The sequence below is a fragment of the Sphaeramia orbicularis genome, chromosome 9 (genome assembly GCF_902148855.1).
Source record: "Sphaeramia orbicularis chromosome 9, fSphaOr1.1, whole genome shotgun sequence".
Classification (NCBI taxonomy): domain Eukaryota; kingdom Metazoa; phylum Chordata; class Actinopteri; order Kurtiformes; family Apogonidae; genus Sphaeramia; species Sphaeramia orbicularis.
Window position 1 is genome coordinate 55,520,968 of NC_043965.1, and position 15,966 is coordinate 55,536,933.

The 15,966-nt window shown below is 38.2% G+C and overlaps 1 protein-coding gene across 2 annotated transcripts in view; it reads right to left on the minus strand.

Moving 5' to 3' along the window:
* kcnip3a (Kv channel interacting protein 3a, calsenilin) overlaps positions 1-15,966 on the minus strand; it is a 163,568-nt gene that overhangs the window by 91,532 nt on the left and 56,070 nt on the right. For both annotated transcript variants that reach the window (XM_030143340.1, XM_030143339.1), the window contains exon 2: positions 10,778-10,955. In XM_030143340.1, coding sequence (XP_029999200.1) covers positions 10,778-10,955 — 178 coding nt within the window. The remainder of the gene's footprint in view (positions 1-10,777; positions 10,956-15,966) is intronic.

Below are 15,966 nucleotides of genomic sequence, written 5' to 3' on the forward strand. Positions count from 1 at the left end.
ATCAAATTTAGCTGAATGTGGAACTGAACTAACATGAGTTTGACAGCCCTGGTTTACACAGACGTCATTCCAGAATAAAGGTGAAATATTCCTGGAACAGAAGTGCTGTGGAAAAGGGACTTAAAACACTTCAGAACTTTGGCAGTTTTCTCTCACTGCCACTGGGGAGCGCCAGTGTGTGAAGTTTCCATGCCAACACTGAGGAAAAAACAAACAAACATCGAAGCACTTAGTAAAGTGAGTGCCGCTGAAGCCAAGGGAGGAAGAGGAGAGGAGACACACACCTGATCCAAAGGGAAGTGTGTGATAAGTGATGAGTGGGCAGGTCTTCCACAGTGGGTCACATTTCACTGACCTGCCAGAGTACCATTACAGTACCCAGGGTTCACAATCAGCCACATTCCCCTCATTTGGTTGAATGAACCCTTTCATGCACAGTGGTCACTCCAGTGGACAGATATTCTCCAGCTGTTCTCTTGTATGTTCATGGGTTCAGTTGTTTTAATTCCATGTCCTCCTCAGACCCAGCAATGCATTTGTGTCCTCTGTAGGAGACCAGAGTTTAACAGTTTTAACTAAAAAAAAATGCTGTTCATTGCAAAAGACATTCCACTAAAAAATAAATAAATGAAAATAATTTTAAAAATGTATCTGAAAAAACTTGCATTTTGCAGTTTCCAATCAAGATGACTGTTTAATGTAAAAAAGCTGAAGATTTTCCCTTTACTGGATCTCAGGAGGATATGAACCAACACAGTGGACGCTCCTGCATCATCTCCACTGACATTCAGTCCAGTACTGGAACTCTGCTGTTCTTGATAAACCTGGTCTGCACTAACATGTTTGAGTGGAAATCAACAGCTACTTTTCTCAAACAAAAAGTTTTTTGGTTTTTTTTTATGTATTATCTCCATGAAATGAGTAAAAACTAGTATTAGAGTATGATCAAATGTGAGAACACATCAGATTAGCTGCATTAAAAATGCTTTTATTTCATAGTTTTCACACAGTTTATCACTTTATGATGATGGGTTTTAAATATATGTGTCTTTGCTTCAAAAGTTTAACACATGGTGTCCAGCTGAGTGGACATTTTTGTAACTCCATGAAAAATAGATTCCTAAAAAAAATTCAATCGCATTGTTTTTTTCATGCTTAAAGAGGAATAAAAACACTCTGGAAAAAAATATTGATTAAGGTTCTGATAATTCATGCATGAAAGGGTTAAGTCCCTGTTTGTGCTGACGTTTGTGATTTCAGCTCTAGGAGGAGGAGAGGAGAGGAGAGGAGAGGGGAGGAGAGGAGAGGAAAGAAGAGAGGAGAGGAGAGGAGAGGAAAGAAGAGAGGAGAGGAGAGGGGAGGAGAGGAGAGGAGAGGAGAGGAGAGGAGAGGAGAGGAGAGGAGAGGAGAGGAGAGAGGAGAGGAGAGGAGAGAGGAGAGAGGAGAGGAGAGGAAAGAAGAGAGGAGAGGAGAGGGGAGGAGAGGGGAGGAGAGGAGAGGAAAGAAGAGAGGAGAGGAGAGGAGAGGAGAGGAGAGGAAAGAAGAGAGGAGAGGAGAGGAGAGGAGAGGAGAGGAGAGGAGAGGAGAGGAGAGGAGAGGAGAGGAGAGGAGAGGAGAGGAGAGGAGAGGAGAGGAGAGGAGAGGAGAGGAAAGAAGAGAGGAGAGGAGAGGAGAGGAGGAACTAATGAAAGGAAAGAGGAAGGAGAAAAAACATGTAGGGAAGAAGGGAATTATTTAAAGTGGTAATAAAGGTTGAGAGGAGACAAAGATGGATGAGGAGACAAGTAAGGAGGAAACAGGCCCAAAGAAGGATCCAAGGAGTCTGAGCCCAGAGGATGATGTTTTCCACAGAGGTACAGACAAAAGCGTAACTACAGAAGACGCTACACATATATGATCAACAGAGGGATGAAGAGTGTGTTAGTCATGAAATAATTACACAAGTCTCTAAAACCACAAATAGATGTGAACCATGTGGTGGATGACTCCTGGAATCTACATGTTGGAATGTCACTATTCATCTGCTCCTCTAAATACTGACCTGTGCTCTTTTCTATAGGGCAGGGTACTGAACGGTAGGATTTTTAAGGCAACGACCACATACTAGTGAGTACACAACTGCTATTATTTATTGGTTTAATGCAAAACTCTGATACCTAAAGGTTCGAAGTAAATGTCATCAGTCTGTGCGTTTCCATGACAACTGTTCTTCCTGGTTTAATCTGATCACAGGTTGGATCCTATTTCAGATGTCCATGTAAACACCTTATTCCAGTTGAAAAAGAAAAGTTCAGATTAAATTTAAACCTGATTAAAGTCAGTGGTTTAATCCTCTTTTAACTGCGGTCTAAATTCTTCCTGGACATGTAAAGCCTTTATTCCGTTTGGACTTTATTCCTTCCATTCTGCACATGCTCAGTGTCTTGTCCTGTGGCGATGACGCACACGTTCTGCGCCGGTGGAAGAATCTGCACTGCAGTCTAGTCTTCCCAAAGCGTTCCAGTGGAATATTCTGATGGGATCTACCAGCCTGGAAAACCCTGAAGGAACAGTTCAACACTGGCTTTGGATTCATTCATTTGTCCTGAACTAATGAGTTCCACAAGTGGGACAAACAGTTTGAACTGCAGCCCTAACGTTAGCTTAGCCTAGCTTAGCATAATGGCTTCATTCCTCTGCTCAGACGTAGCCAGGCTTTTAGAGGTGATTTGTAGTATTTTAGGAGTGATTTGGGTCAGTTCAGTTCTCCTAATCATTCCTTTAGTCCGCTGGGGTCAATATGATCACACACTGAGGCTCAGATCATGGTCATGTGACTTACTGCAGGAAGAAAATCTGGGAAATAAAAACTAATGCAAAGCTAAAACGCTAAAGCAAAGCTAATTTAGCGCATGCATCCCTTCAACAAAAAGATTTTCCAACTTCCGTCAACACAACAGTCCACAGATTGTATGAGTGCAGTAAGTCGCAGATCTAAAGAAATAATTAGGGAGAATCGGATTTGACAAAATCACTGACAAAAGACGACAAATCACCTTTAAAAAACTGGCTACGTGTGACCATGGAAATGCAGTGACTATGCTAAGCTAAGCTAACAGAAGGGCTAAGCTAAGCTAACAGAAGGGCTAAGCTAAGCTAACAGAGGGGCTAAGCTAAGCTAACAGAAGGGCTAAGCTAAGCTAACAGAAGGGCTGCCAGAACCCTTCTGCTCACTGATCTACCTCATTAATACCTCATGTAAACCTTTATTCAGGTTTAACATTTCCATGGAAACAGAAGAGAAAATACTTTAGTTTCAAATTAATTTCTTCTGGAAAAATAAATCGGATTTAAAAACATCATGTAACTGTACCCACTGTCAGTGTATGAGATTGATCTAAAACACATCTTTTAAAGATTTTAATTAATGAGTTTAATGAATGAACTTGGGGTAGAAATGTAAATACCCCACCTCCCTGAGGGGGCAAGGGGTATTGTTTTTGGTTTGGTTTGTTTCTGTGCTTGTTTGTTTGTTTAGTAACACTTTAGCAGCAAAACTATTGGTTGAATTCAGACCAATGGGGTTTATAGATCACCAGTGACCCAGAATAGATGTCATTACATTTTGGGAAAAGAAGGTCAAAGTTCAAAATTTTGCTATGAATTTTTCAAATCTGTTTTTTTCCCCATTTACGTACAATGGGGTAAATTTCACATCTATAAAAACATCAATTTTGTTTCAGTTTTACTTCAAACCTCGCACATATATAGAGGCAACTGATATGACATCAGCACACACACAGACATGATGACGTCAGCTGGATCAACACCAAAATAAGCCAAAATACCTGTGAGGGGCGGGGTTTGTTGTGCCTGGAACCACTTGTTTTTTTATCTTGTGTATTCTGTATGTAAAACGGCTTTGAGTGTCAGAGTATTCTACAAATAGCTCTGTACTCGTCTCCTTTGTTTAGGAAGGTTCCTAAGTTAGTGAAACGACCTTCAAGTGTATAAGTAGTAGCTAAGCTCAGAGTAGGATGAAGGCTGTGGATGCAGAGGACAGGAGCTTCATCCGTCTGATCACAGGCACAATCAACCACCCTTTATGGAAGCAAAGGAGATCATGCAAACCCAGAGGTCCTTGTGGTAACCAAGGTTATTATCGTTTATGAAAACTAATGAAATGACCAAAACTAGAAATGAAAAAACATTTTTCGTTAACTGAAATAAATAAAAAACTATAATTAAAAGAAAAAAACAGTAACTAACTGAAACTCTATTGTGTGCTTATAGAACTAACTAAAACGTATAAAAATTCTGGATAAAATTCCCTTCGTTTTTGTATTTGTCAATGTCAGATCGATTTATTTCCCTCAACCAGTTTTAGCTGCTGGCACCATATGATATTTAACGGTCCACCACTTCTCGTCACTTGTTGTATAGCAGGGCTGTCAAACTCATTTTCTTCCAGGGGCCACATTCAGTCCAATTTAATCTGAAGTGGACCAGACCAGTAAAATAATAGCATGATAGGCAATGAATAATGACAACTCCAAATTGTTTTACTGCAAAAAATAACATTCAGTTATGCCAGTATTTACATTTACAAACTATCCAAACAAAAAGGATGTGAATAACCTGAAAAAAGTGAAATTTGTTAAGAAATATAAGTACAATTTTATCAATATTATACCTCGACTTATCATTTCTACATATGCATTACATATGAGATCTACAAAGGCACAAAACATTTAGTAACAGGCAGAATATTGTTAAAATGGCACTTAATTTCCTTAGACATTTCAGGTTGTTCATATTTGTTCAGGTTATTCACGTTTTATTGTTAAAGGATAGTTTGTTAATGTAAAAATTTTCATAATTTAATGTTTTTTGCACTAAATCAAAGAGAAAAAAATGGTGTTGTCATTATTTATAGGTTATTATGATATTATTTTTGAGTTTGATGCCTGAACTTGCATTTTGCAAATTCATCCCATGGGCCGGATTGGAACCTTTGGCGGGCCGGTTTTGGCCCCCGGGCCGCATGTTTGACACCTGTGTTGTAAAGAGTCAGCTTTTCGTCCCCACGCTGCCTGGAAACATGGAGACTAAAGTTGGGAGAAAGCAGCAGAGTCCTGTACAGGATTTATTTGAATACAACAGTGAAGAAGATAAAAGATATAAAAAAAAACTAAAACTAGAAGCACTCGGAGAGCGCAGACCTCCGCCAAGGCTGATCAGTGGCTCCCCCGTGGGCCCCCCCGTGGGCCCCCCCACCCCCGATCACCGCCAAAATTTAATCATTTCTTCCTTATCCCATTTCCAACACACCCTGAAAATTTCATCAAAATCTGTCCATAACTTTTTGAGTTATGTTGCACACTAACGGACAGACAAACAAACAAACAGACAAACAAACAAACAAACAAACAAACCCTGGCAAAAACATAACCTCCTTGGCGGAGGTAACTATGCATTTAGAAAATAACGAAAACTAATAAAAACTATCAAACCTGCTCTAAAAACTAATTAAAATGAACTAAATTAGAGGAAAAAAAGTCAAAACTAAATAAAACTAAACTAGAATGAAAAATCCAAAACTATTAGAGCCTTGGTGGTGACAACATCTAAAGCAATTCACCATATGACTGTTAAAATGATTAACATGACTAACAAGAGACACAGGTCGTTATGTCCCTTATTTAGCATTTTCTATCTTATCAGTTGAACTTTAGCAGGTATTTTGACCCACAGACAAACGTCACACTAGAGGTGAGTGGTATATGTTAGAGCAGGGCTGTCAGACTCATTTTCTTTCAGGGGCCACGTTCAGCCCAGTTTGACCTCCAGTGGACCGGAACCAGTCAAATAATAGCATAATAGCCTACAAATAACGACAACTCCAAAATTTTCAGTGCAAAAAATAACATTAAATTATGAAACGCTTACATTTTACAAACTATCCAAAACAAAAAATGTGAATAATCTAAAAAAAAACAACAAACAAACTGAAATTTCTGAAGAAAAATAAGCACAATTTTATCAATATTCTGCCTCAACTTATGATTTCTACATGTGCATTACAGATCAGATGTACCAAGGCACAATACAGGCAGAATATTTTTAAAATTACACTTATTTTTCTTTAGACATTCTAGGTTGTTCATATTTGTTCAGGTTATTGACATTTTATCGTTAAAGGATATCAGAATTTAATGTTCTTTGCAATAAATCAAAGAGAAAAAATTGGTGTTGCCATTATTTAAAGGCATAATATCATATTATTTTTCTTACATTAAACCAAGTAGAAAATTTGGAGTAATTATTTCTAGGTTATTATGCTATTATTTTTGAGTTTGATGCCTTTGACTGTTAATATCTTCAGGGTAATTTTTGAACTTTGCACATTCATCCTGCGGGCCGGATTGTAAGTTTTGGCGGGCCGGTTTTGGCCCCTGGGCCGCATGTTTGACACCTGTGTGTTAGAGGGATCAATGTGACCAATGAGTGAGGGTGATGAGGAAAACAAGTAGACCCAGAGGAATGGAAGGTCATGAGGAGGCGATGGAGGAACACAAGGAGGAAGGGAAGACGTGACAGGGCTACTCATGTAATGAAATCAGCTGAAAGGTCAGAGCACATTAAAAATATATACTAACTTCATATGTGAGTATAATTAAAATAAAAAAAAAAAACATTTGTATTAATGTGGAACAAAGTAAACCGGCTGCAAACAAAGGTATGATGCTAACCAATGTAAATTCAAGGCAGCAGCTCCACATCAGTCCTTCAGGATTAGGGTGATGTGGTCTGACCTTTTGGACCGAAGCCTCTAAGCATCACACAAACACCCACAGGAAGTGTGTAAGGGGAAGAAAGCCAACATTCTGAATGGTCTTTGGAGCAGCACTGGGTACGGTTACATGATGTTTTTAAATACAATTTATTTTTCCAGAAGAAATTAATCCGGAACTAAAGTATTTTCTCTGCTGTTTCCATGGAAATGTTAAACCTGAATAAAGGTTTACATGAGGTATTAATGAGGTAGATCAGTGAGCAGAAGGGTTCTGGCAGGCCTTCTGTTAGCTTAGCTTAGCCCTTCTGTTAGCTTAGCCTAACCCTTCTGTTAGCTTAGCTTAGCCCTTCTGTTAGCTTAGCCTAACCCCTCTGTTAGCTTAGCTTAGCATAGTCGCTGCATTTCCATGGTCACACGTAGCCAGTTTTTTAAAGGTGATTTGTCGTCTTTTGTCAGTGATTTTGTCAAATCCGATTCTCTCTAATTATTTCTTCAGATCTGCGACTTACTGCACTCATACAATCTGTGGACTGTTGTGTTGACGGAAGTTGGAAAATCTTTTTGTTGAAGGGATGCATGCGCTAAATTAGCTTTGCTTTAGGGTTGTAGCTTTGCATTAGTTTTTATTTTCCAGATTGTCTTCCTGCAGTAAGTCACATGACCATGATCTGAGCCTCAGTGTGTAATCATATTGACCCCAGCGGACTAAAGGAATGATTAGGAGAACTGAACTGACCAAAATCACTCCTAAAATACTACAAATCACCTCTAAAAGCCTGGCTACGTCTGAGCAGAGGAATGAAGCCATTATGCTAAGCTAGGCTAAGCTAAGCTAACGTTAGGGCTGCAGTTCAAACTGTTTGTCCCACTTGTGGAACTCATTAGTTCAGGACAAATGAATGAATCCAAAGCCAGTGTTGAACTGTTCCTTCAGGGTTTTCCAGGCTGGTAGATCCCATCAGAATATTCCACTGGAACGCTTTGGGAAGACTAGACTGCAGTGCAGATTCTTCCACCGGCGCAGAACGTGTGCGTCATCGCCACAGGACAAGACACTGAGCATGTGCAGAATGGAAGGAATAAAGTCCAAACGGAATAAAGGCTTTACATGTCCAGGAAGAATTTAGACCAAAATTAAAAGAGGATTAAACCAGGTTTAAATTTAATCTGAACTTTTCTTTTTCAACTGGAATAAGGTGTTTACATGGACATCTGAAATAGGATTGAACCTTTAATCACATTAAACCAGGAAGAACAGTTGTCATGGAAACGCACAGACTGTTGCAGTAGTCAACTCTGCTAAAATAGTAATACACTGTATTTAGACTAACGGATGTGATTTAATATTTGGAAAGTTCAAATTTAGCTTTTTTAATTTTATTTTTTAAAATGTAAAATAGAAAAATGACTAAATAATCTCATTGTTAAATCTAAAAAATAATACTAAAATATTTCATAACTAAAGCAGAATGTAGTGATGCACTACAAAAATCAGGGAAATTCTACAGAGTGCATAAATGGTGCATAATGACACAGATTATAAAAAAACAGAAGCAGATGCCATCTAATGAAATTATTTGTTATGATATTGAATTTGGACACATTTGTAAGATAAATGTGCTAAAGCTAAAGTAGATGTTATTTTCATTTGACTAGTTAATTAGATTTCTCACCCGTCCATCATGAAGGTAAAGTGGTTCAGAAACTGGATGGATGGAACATTAATAAGTTCTAGCTGTAACGAGTTCTTGAACCATAACTGATGCAGTGAGTAGTTCTCATTTCTGACTGTTTGATAAATGTGCAGTAGTTTACACCCAGACTGGATGGTAGCAGAATTCATCAGACTCATCAGGTCTTTGAAAGCTGGTTCAGGACCATGAGAGACCGTTTTCACCACAGGGTTCAGACCTGAACCTGTGGGATGTGATGGAGGAGACTGGACACACTGGTCTGAGCTTCCATCGTCAACACAAGGTCTGAGTGAAAAGTTACTGCAACTACAGACAGAAGTAAATGTGGGGACGTCCACTGTGACCCCTGTCGTCAAAGCTAAAGGCAGTCCAACAAAATACTGGCAGAGATTTTTTTTCCCCTTGTCTTTAACTTTGGGCCAGAAATCTTTAAGGGTAATGTTAATGCTAATGGTACTGTTTAATGTAAAAGAGAAATGTTCTGTCATTACTACTACTACTTAAAATAATTTCAAATAAACCGTTGTGCAGGGGACAGTACTTTAACAGCTTTGGACACAACATGCCTGAATTTAGCCACATTTGTGAGTTAAAAACAACCAAAGGCTGATCTTGCTGCTGTTTTTTATATTTGACAAGTATAAATGATCTGAATCATTAAAACGAGTGTAGACGATGACGTCTGTTTTGGTTAAATATCTTCTTAAAATTAGCTAGTATGTGTTGTAATTATGAGAATTATTTTATCTGTTTTTATATTAAGTTCTGGATTTTTTTTAATTTACTATGAGCATATTGTACCTGGTTTTGAAATGTGCTATATGAATGAAGTTATTTTTTCCAACTGTATATTACATTTAAAAAAAAAAAGACATCTCCTGCATGATATAATAATAATAATAATAATAATAATAATAATAATAATAATAATAATAACAACATAAGGAAAAATGTCCTTTTTTTTTTTTTTTTTTACATATTCTCTTCTAGCTGTGTATTATCAAATGCAGCCGATTATTCCAAAATGTATTCTTATATAATGGAGTGCAAATTTGAGATGAGCATTTATTTATTATTATATAATCCTCTGTTTTTACGTAACACGTTGCAACAGGGCTGAAAGAGGATTAAACTTCAGCTCTATGTTATTATGCTGAACAGATTAAATGTGCACCATCATAGCCAGACCACAAGGGGGAGCAGTGAGACCTCAACAGACCAGGACTGAGGCTCATTCCAGAGGACACTGGATCCTGTGAGTTTGTGGTCCTCCATCAGAGCCTTTGTGTAAAGGTGTGCAGGGGTAGTCAGAGTACCGCAGGTCTGTGGACAGCAATTTAACCCTTTCATGCAGGAATTATGACAACCTTAGTCAATATTTTTTCTTGAGTGATTTTATTCCTCTTTAGGCATGAAAAAAACAAAGCAATTAATGTTTTTTTTTTTTAATGAACGTGTTTTTTTCATGGAGTTACAAAAATGTCCACTCAGCTGGTCATCATGCGTTTAATTTTTGAAGGAAAGGAACATGTATTTAAAACCCATCATCAGAAAGTGATAAGATAAGATAAGATAAGATATACTTTATTGATCGACCAAGGTGGAAACTGAAGTGTGTACAGCAGTGTAAGACAGTCTGTGTCAACACAATAGAAAAAGAAAGAGATAAAATATATAAACAATATAAACGAGTTTGTTAAAGTGGCTAAAGTAACAAAAAATAGCAATAATAATCATAAAGTTATATACTGTGTGAAAACTATGATATAAAAACATTTTTCATGTAGCTAATCTGATGTTTTCTCACATTTTAACATACTCTAATACTAGTTAATACTCACTTCATCATGGAGATAATATGCAAAAAAAAAAAAAAAAAAAAAGATTTATTTTTAGTAGATTTACACTAAAACATTGAACTGCAGATCCGGTTTATCTAGAACAGCAAAGCTACAGTAACGGTCTGAACTGCAGTGTTTGGGATGGTGCAGAAGTGTCCACTGTGTCGGCTGATATGGAACTGAAACAACTAAAGCCACGAATATACAAGAGAACAGCTGGAGAAGAACTGACCACTGGAGTGACCACTGGAGTGACCACTGTGCATGAAAGGGTTAAAGATGAAAGTTGGACAGACGCTGGAGGAAAGACAGAAAGACGCCAAATGATTTCTCGGTACCTGACAGTGGTCTGGGGTCCACAGGGACCTCAGGAAGCGCTCACTTCAAACACTGTTCAAACACATTCACCTGACGCTCCGGCATCGTGGAGCCCCCCCCCCCAATCCCTTCACCTCCTCCCATCTCACCTTTGTCCTGGGGCTGTGTGCTGGCGATGATCCATTTGACCAGGCAGCACTTCATCAGGGCTTTCCGAGAGAACCGCGGCTTCTGCCACTTCCCAGAATCCTTCACTCTGCCTGGGGCTGGTTCCACCCCGTTGGCATCTCCTAGCAGGCCGCCATCGACCACCTTCCCATCCACCTGGGGGGGGTGGGGGGGGTGGGGGGGCAGGAGGGGTTGAGAGGAGGGGGGACAGGAGGGGAGGAGGAGGGGGAACAGGAGGGGGGAGACTTCAGATCAATACGGAATGAAACAAACGACGCTCAGGTGTTGGAGTGTTGAAGTCAGGGCTGTCAAACTCCTGTCCATGCAACAGATAAACTGCATTAGGACAATAGACAGCTACTGTTAGCTTGTGTGTGTTTTCTGTCCTTTTATGTTTTTATAGTAGGTTAAAGTGAAAAAAGTAATAAGCAGATGATATAGATGAAGTTGTGCTGAAAAAACAGATCCCAAATATGTGTATAGTAAACATTTGTTTCTATAGTATATAAAGGCCAAATCAAAACGACTGAAAAACGGACAAAATAGACTCAGACCACTAAGGGTTAATATTGGAATGTTTCTGACACAGAAGGGACAGTGGGACTGTTATTATATTTGTGTTTTTGTTGTTGTTTTTTTTAAATTTAATTTGGTTAAATTCTTTCAGTGTGTGTATCAGTACTTTTTGAACATTTTGAGCACAATTTCAACAATACTGTGATAATAATGAGAACTGTGATAGTTTTGGTCACAGTAACTGTGATGTGAAATGTTCATATGGTTCCATCCCTAGTCGTGCTCTAAGTGGAACTAAATGTGACATAAAATCACACAGTTCACAGACTGATTCATCCAGAATCACACACACTACCGTCCAAACGGTTCTGTCTGCCTTCAGATCAGTTGTTTTTGCAGCGTTGAAATGAACATGCGTATTTATTTCTCAGTCTCTTTTCTTCAGAAACAACATGAAAATACAGGAAATCTGTGCACAGCCTTAAAAGACTCAAAAAACAGAACTGGTGGGGTTAAGGCACAGGTGTCAATCATTCGGCCCGGGGGCCACATCCGGCCCGCCAAAGGGTCCAATCCAGCCCATAGGATGAATTACACTGAAAATATTAACAATCAGTGGTGTAAAAATCATTTTAATTCAGGTTCCACACACAGAACAAATAAATCTCAACTGGGTCAGACCAGTAAAATAGTATCATGATAACCTATAAATAATAAAAACTGCAGATTGTACCTTTGTTTAAGTATAAAATAAAAGGAAAATTACATGAAAATGTTTATATTAAGAAACTATTTTATAATGTAAATAATAAATGTCTTAAGAGAAGTAAATGCAATTTTACTCACATTCTGCCTGTTATTAAATGTTTTGTGTATTTGTAGTTGTAATGTAAGTTGTAATGTGCATGTGTAAATGATAAACTGATGAACTGAGGCAGAAAACTGTTAAAATTGCACTTGTTTTTCTTAAGACATTTCAGGTTCAAGTTATTCAGATTTTTAAGGAAATGATGTAGATGTAAACATTATCATAATGTAATTTTACTTTTTTCACTGTTGTCCTTTCACTGGTCCGGCCCGCTTCAGATCATATTGGACTGAATGTGGAACTGAACTAACATGAGTTTGACAGCCCTGGTTCAAAGGTTAAAGTCAGTGTTTAGTTTGACCCCTGACCCCATGACAGGGAGCAGCAAAAATCGGACCAATGGCCCTGGAGCTTAGCGGCCAAATTCAAAGCTTTGGGAAATGTATCCAGATCCATTTATTCTCCTCCAGTTCTGTGTATTTATTCTATTACAGAAATAGTCCATGTTTTGATCATATTCCAATCAGATCTGTAAAAAATTCAAATTCACACTTGACATCATTGATACTGATTTATTGGATCAATCCACTTCCTATCTGTTATGATGGGAACATTTGTCAAAGTGGCACTGAATCCAGAATCAGATCCGGATCCAAATAATTTCACTAACTTTTGTTGACATCATCATACAGAAGCTGTAGACCAAGTTTGAAGTCAACTGGAATCGTAGTATCGGAGAAGAAGACGATTGAAAGTTTTGTAACCGACGACCGACGACACCTGATGACAGTAGCGTACAGCCTGTCGGCCGGTAAGCTAAAAACTGTTAGAAACATCTGGTATGTGTTGAATGAAACCTGGAATCAAAGAACATGATGCACACTTCGGCCAAATCTAGTGTAAGATTCTGCTGAAAGTTCCTGCGCTATAATTTAGATTAGATTGTCTTTGTGTTAAACTTAGTACATACATGTTTAGAGTTGAAAGTACTCAGATAGCAGAACTGCACAAGGACATTTGACCTTGAAAAAGTAGGTCAAGGTCACCTATTTTCAACGTTCTTCTGCTCCATGACAACATGCATCCACAGTATAAATGTGGTGCAGATACGTCAATGTATTCTACAGATAATGTGATTATGTCATTGAATGGACGGACAGACGGACAGATGGACGGACAACAAAACAATTCCACTACCCCTTCAGCCCGAAGTTGGCCGAGGGGGAAGAATCAGAAAGTGAAAGACAAAAATATCCTATTGTCTGAACAAAAGGATTAAAGACGTGTTAAGTGTAAAAGGAAGGTGACACTAAATCTGACCACTTTGTTTACACTTCTGTTTTTACTGCTGTTCATACTGCACTGTAGTAGTTTACTGCTTCTTGTCATGGGGTCAAGGGTCAAACTAAATACCGACTTTAACCTTTAACCCATTCAGTTCTGTTTTTTGAGTCTTTTCAGGCTGTGCACAGATTTCCTGTATTTTCATGTTGTATCACCAGACCAAACGAGCAGGAAATCTTAGAAAACAGAGTGAATTCTCAAGTTGGCTCTATCTTGATAAACTGACCACAGAAAGCCATGAATCCTATGTGTAATACAGGGTTTCTATTATTCAACATCAGGTGGTCCATTTCGTGTTTCTTCCAGCACCCCACTGTGGGTGACAGGTTGCATTTTTTTCTGCACATGTCACTGTCATATTACTATGTATTAAAGTTTCACCTGCGTACCTCCTACTCTTTAGTCTCCATAGCGGTCTGCAGATGCAGATGAATAGAAATATAAAAATAAAAATGCACTATATATGCTCTGGAACTAACAAAGACAAAGTCCACTCTGTAGAGTAGAAACGTGGCAGTGACAGACCGTCAACAGTCATGACTCAACCTCTACATATGAGTGGCTCATTCTAATGAAAAGAAAACACAATTATTCTAATTTTCATGTGATTTAACACTAAAAAAAAAAAAAAAAAAAAAAAAAGAAAGAAAAACTGAATTACTGGAAAGTAGGGATGTAATGATTACAAGTATAATGATAAATGATAAAATTGCAGATGGTTAGTATTACCGTTTAAATTCTAATTCTCATGATAACTGTGTTTGATTACCACACTTGTCCGGAAAAAACCCTATGTAAAGATCTGCTTTTATGTCAAATATTTGAGTATAGTTTTAATTTATTACAATTCTAATTGTTTATACAGAATATTTGGAACCAATATTCACTTTTAAAGTGTGTGAAAAGGTTCGTTAAGCATCTGTGTGTTATTTATGCAATAAATTATATCCATTTTTCAAATCGGATTTTATATATTTTTTGTGTTTTCTGGCCTTTTGTTTTTACAGTAGGTTAAAGCGGAAAAAAAAAATAATAGGCAGTTGATATAGATGAAGTTGTGTTGAAAAAACAGATCCCAAACATGGGTATAGTAAACATTTGTTTCTATAGTATATAAAGGCCAAATCAAAAGGTCTGAAAAACGGACAAAATAGACTCAGACCACTAAGGGTTAATATTTGAAAGTGCATTGTGCCTGTTATTTTATTTGTTTCTTTTGTTGTTGTTGTTGTTGTTTTTTCAAAATACAACTTAATTAAATTCATTCAGTGTGTGTATCAGTATTTTTGAACATTTTGAGCACAATTTCAATAATACTGCGATAATAATGTTAACAGTGATAATTTTGGTCACAATAACTGTGAGATGAAATTTTCATATGGTTCCATCCCTACTGGAAAGAAACCACACCCACTGGATCTGGGTTTTTCATACCATTAGAGTTTTTAATTGTGTAATTGTGAGTTCTGCTTCGTTATGATCTGGTTAACTTCAGCCTGGTTGGTGGTCTACGGCTCCGTTCAGACTGCAGGTAAATGTGGCCCATATGTGACCTGCATCCCATCTGGTAAAGACACTCTGAACAGCACTAAGAGGATTGTTTTCAAATCTGACCCAGACCACTTTCATATGTGGTCCTAAATCTGACCCAGACCACTTTCATATGTGGTCCTAAATCTGACCCAGACCACTTTCATACACTTTCATATGTGGTCCTAAATCTGACCCAGACCACTTTCATATGTGGTCCTAAATCTGACCCAGACCACTTTCATATGTGGTCCTAAATCTGACCCAGACCACTTTCATACACTTTCATATGTGGTCCTAAATCTGACCCAGACCACTTTCATATGTGGTCCTAAATCTGACCCAGACCACTTTCATATGTGGTCCTAAATCTGACCCAGACCACTTTCATATGTGGTCCTAAATCTGACCCAGACCACTTTCATATGTGGTCCTAAATCTGACCCAGACCACTTTCATATATGGTCCTAAATCTGACCCAGACCACTTTCATACACTTTCATATGTGGTCCTAAATCTGACCCAGACCACTTTCATATGTGGTCCTAAATCTGACCCAGACCACTTTCATATGTGGTCCTAAATCTGACCCAGACCACTTTCATACACTTTCATATGTGGTCCTAAATCTGACCCAGACCACTTTCATATGTGGTCCTAAATCTGACCCAGACCACTTTCATATGTGGTCCTAAATCTGACCCAGACCACTTTCATACACTTTCATATGTGGTCCTAAATCTGACCCAGACCACTTTCATATGTGGTCCTAAATCTGACCCAGACCACTTTCATACACTTTCATATGTGGTCCTAAATCTGACCCAGACCACTTTCATATGTGGTCCTAAATCTGACCCAGACCACTTTCATATGTGGTCCTAAATCTGACCCAGACCACTTTCATATGTGGTCCTAAATCTGACCCAGACCACTTTCATACACTTTCATATGTGGTCCTAAATCTGACCC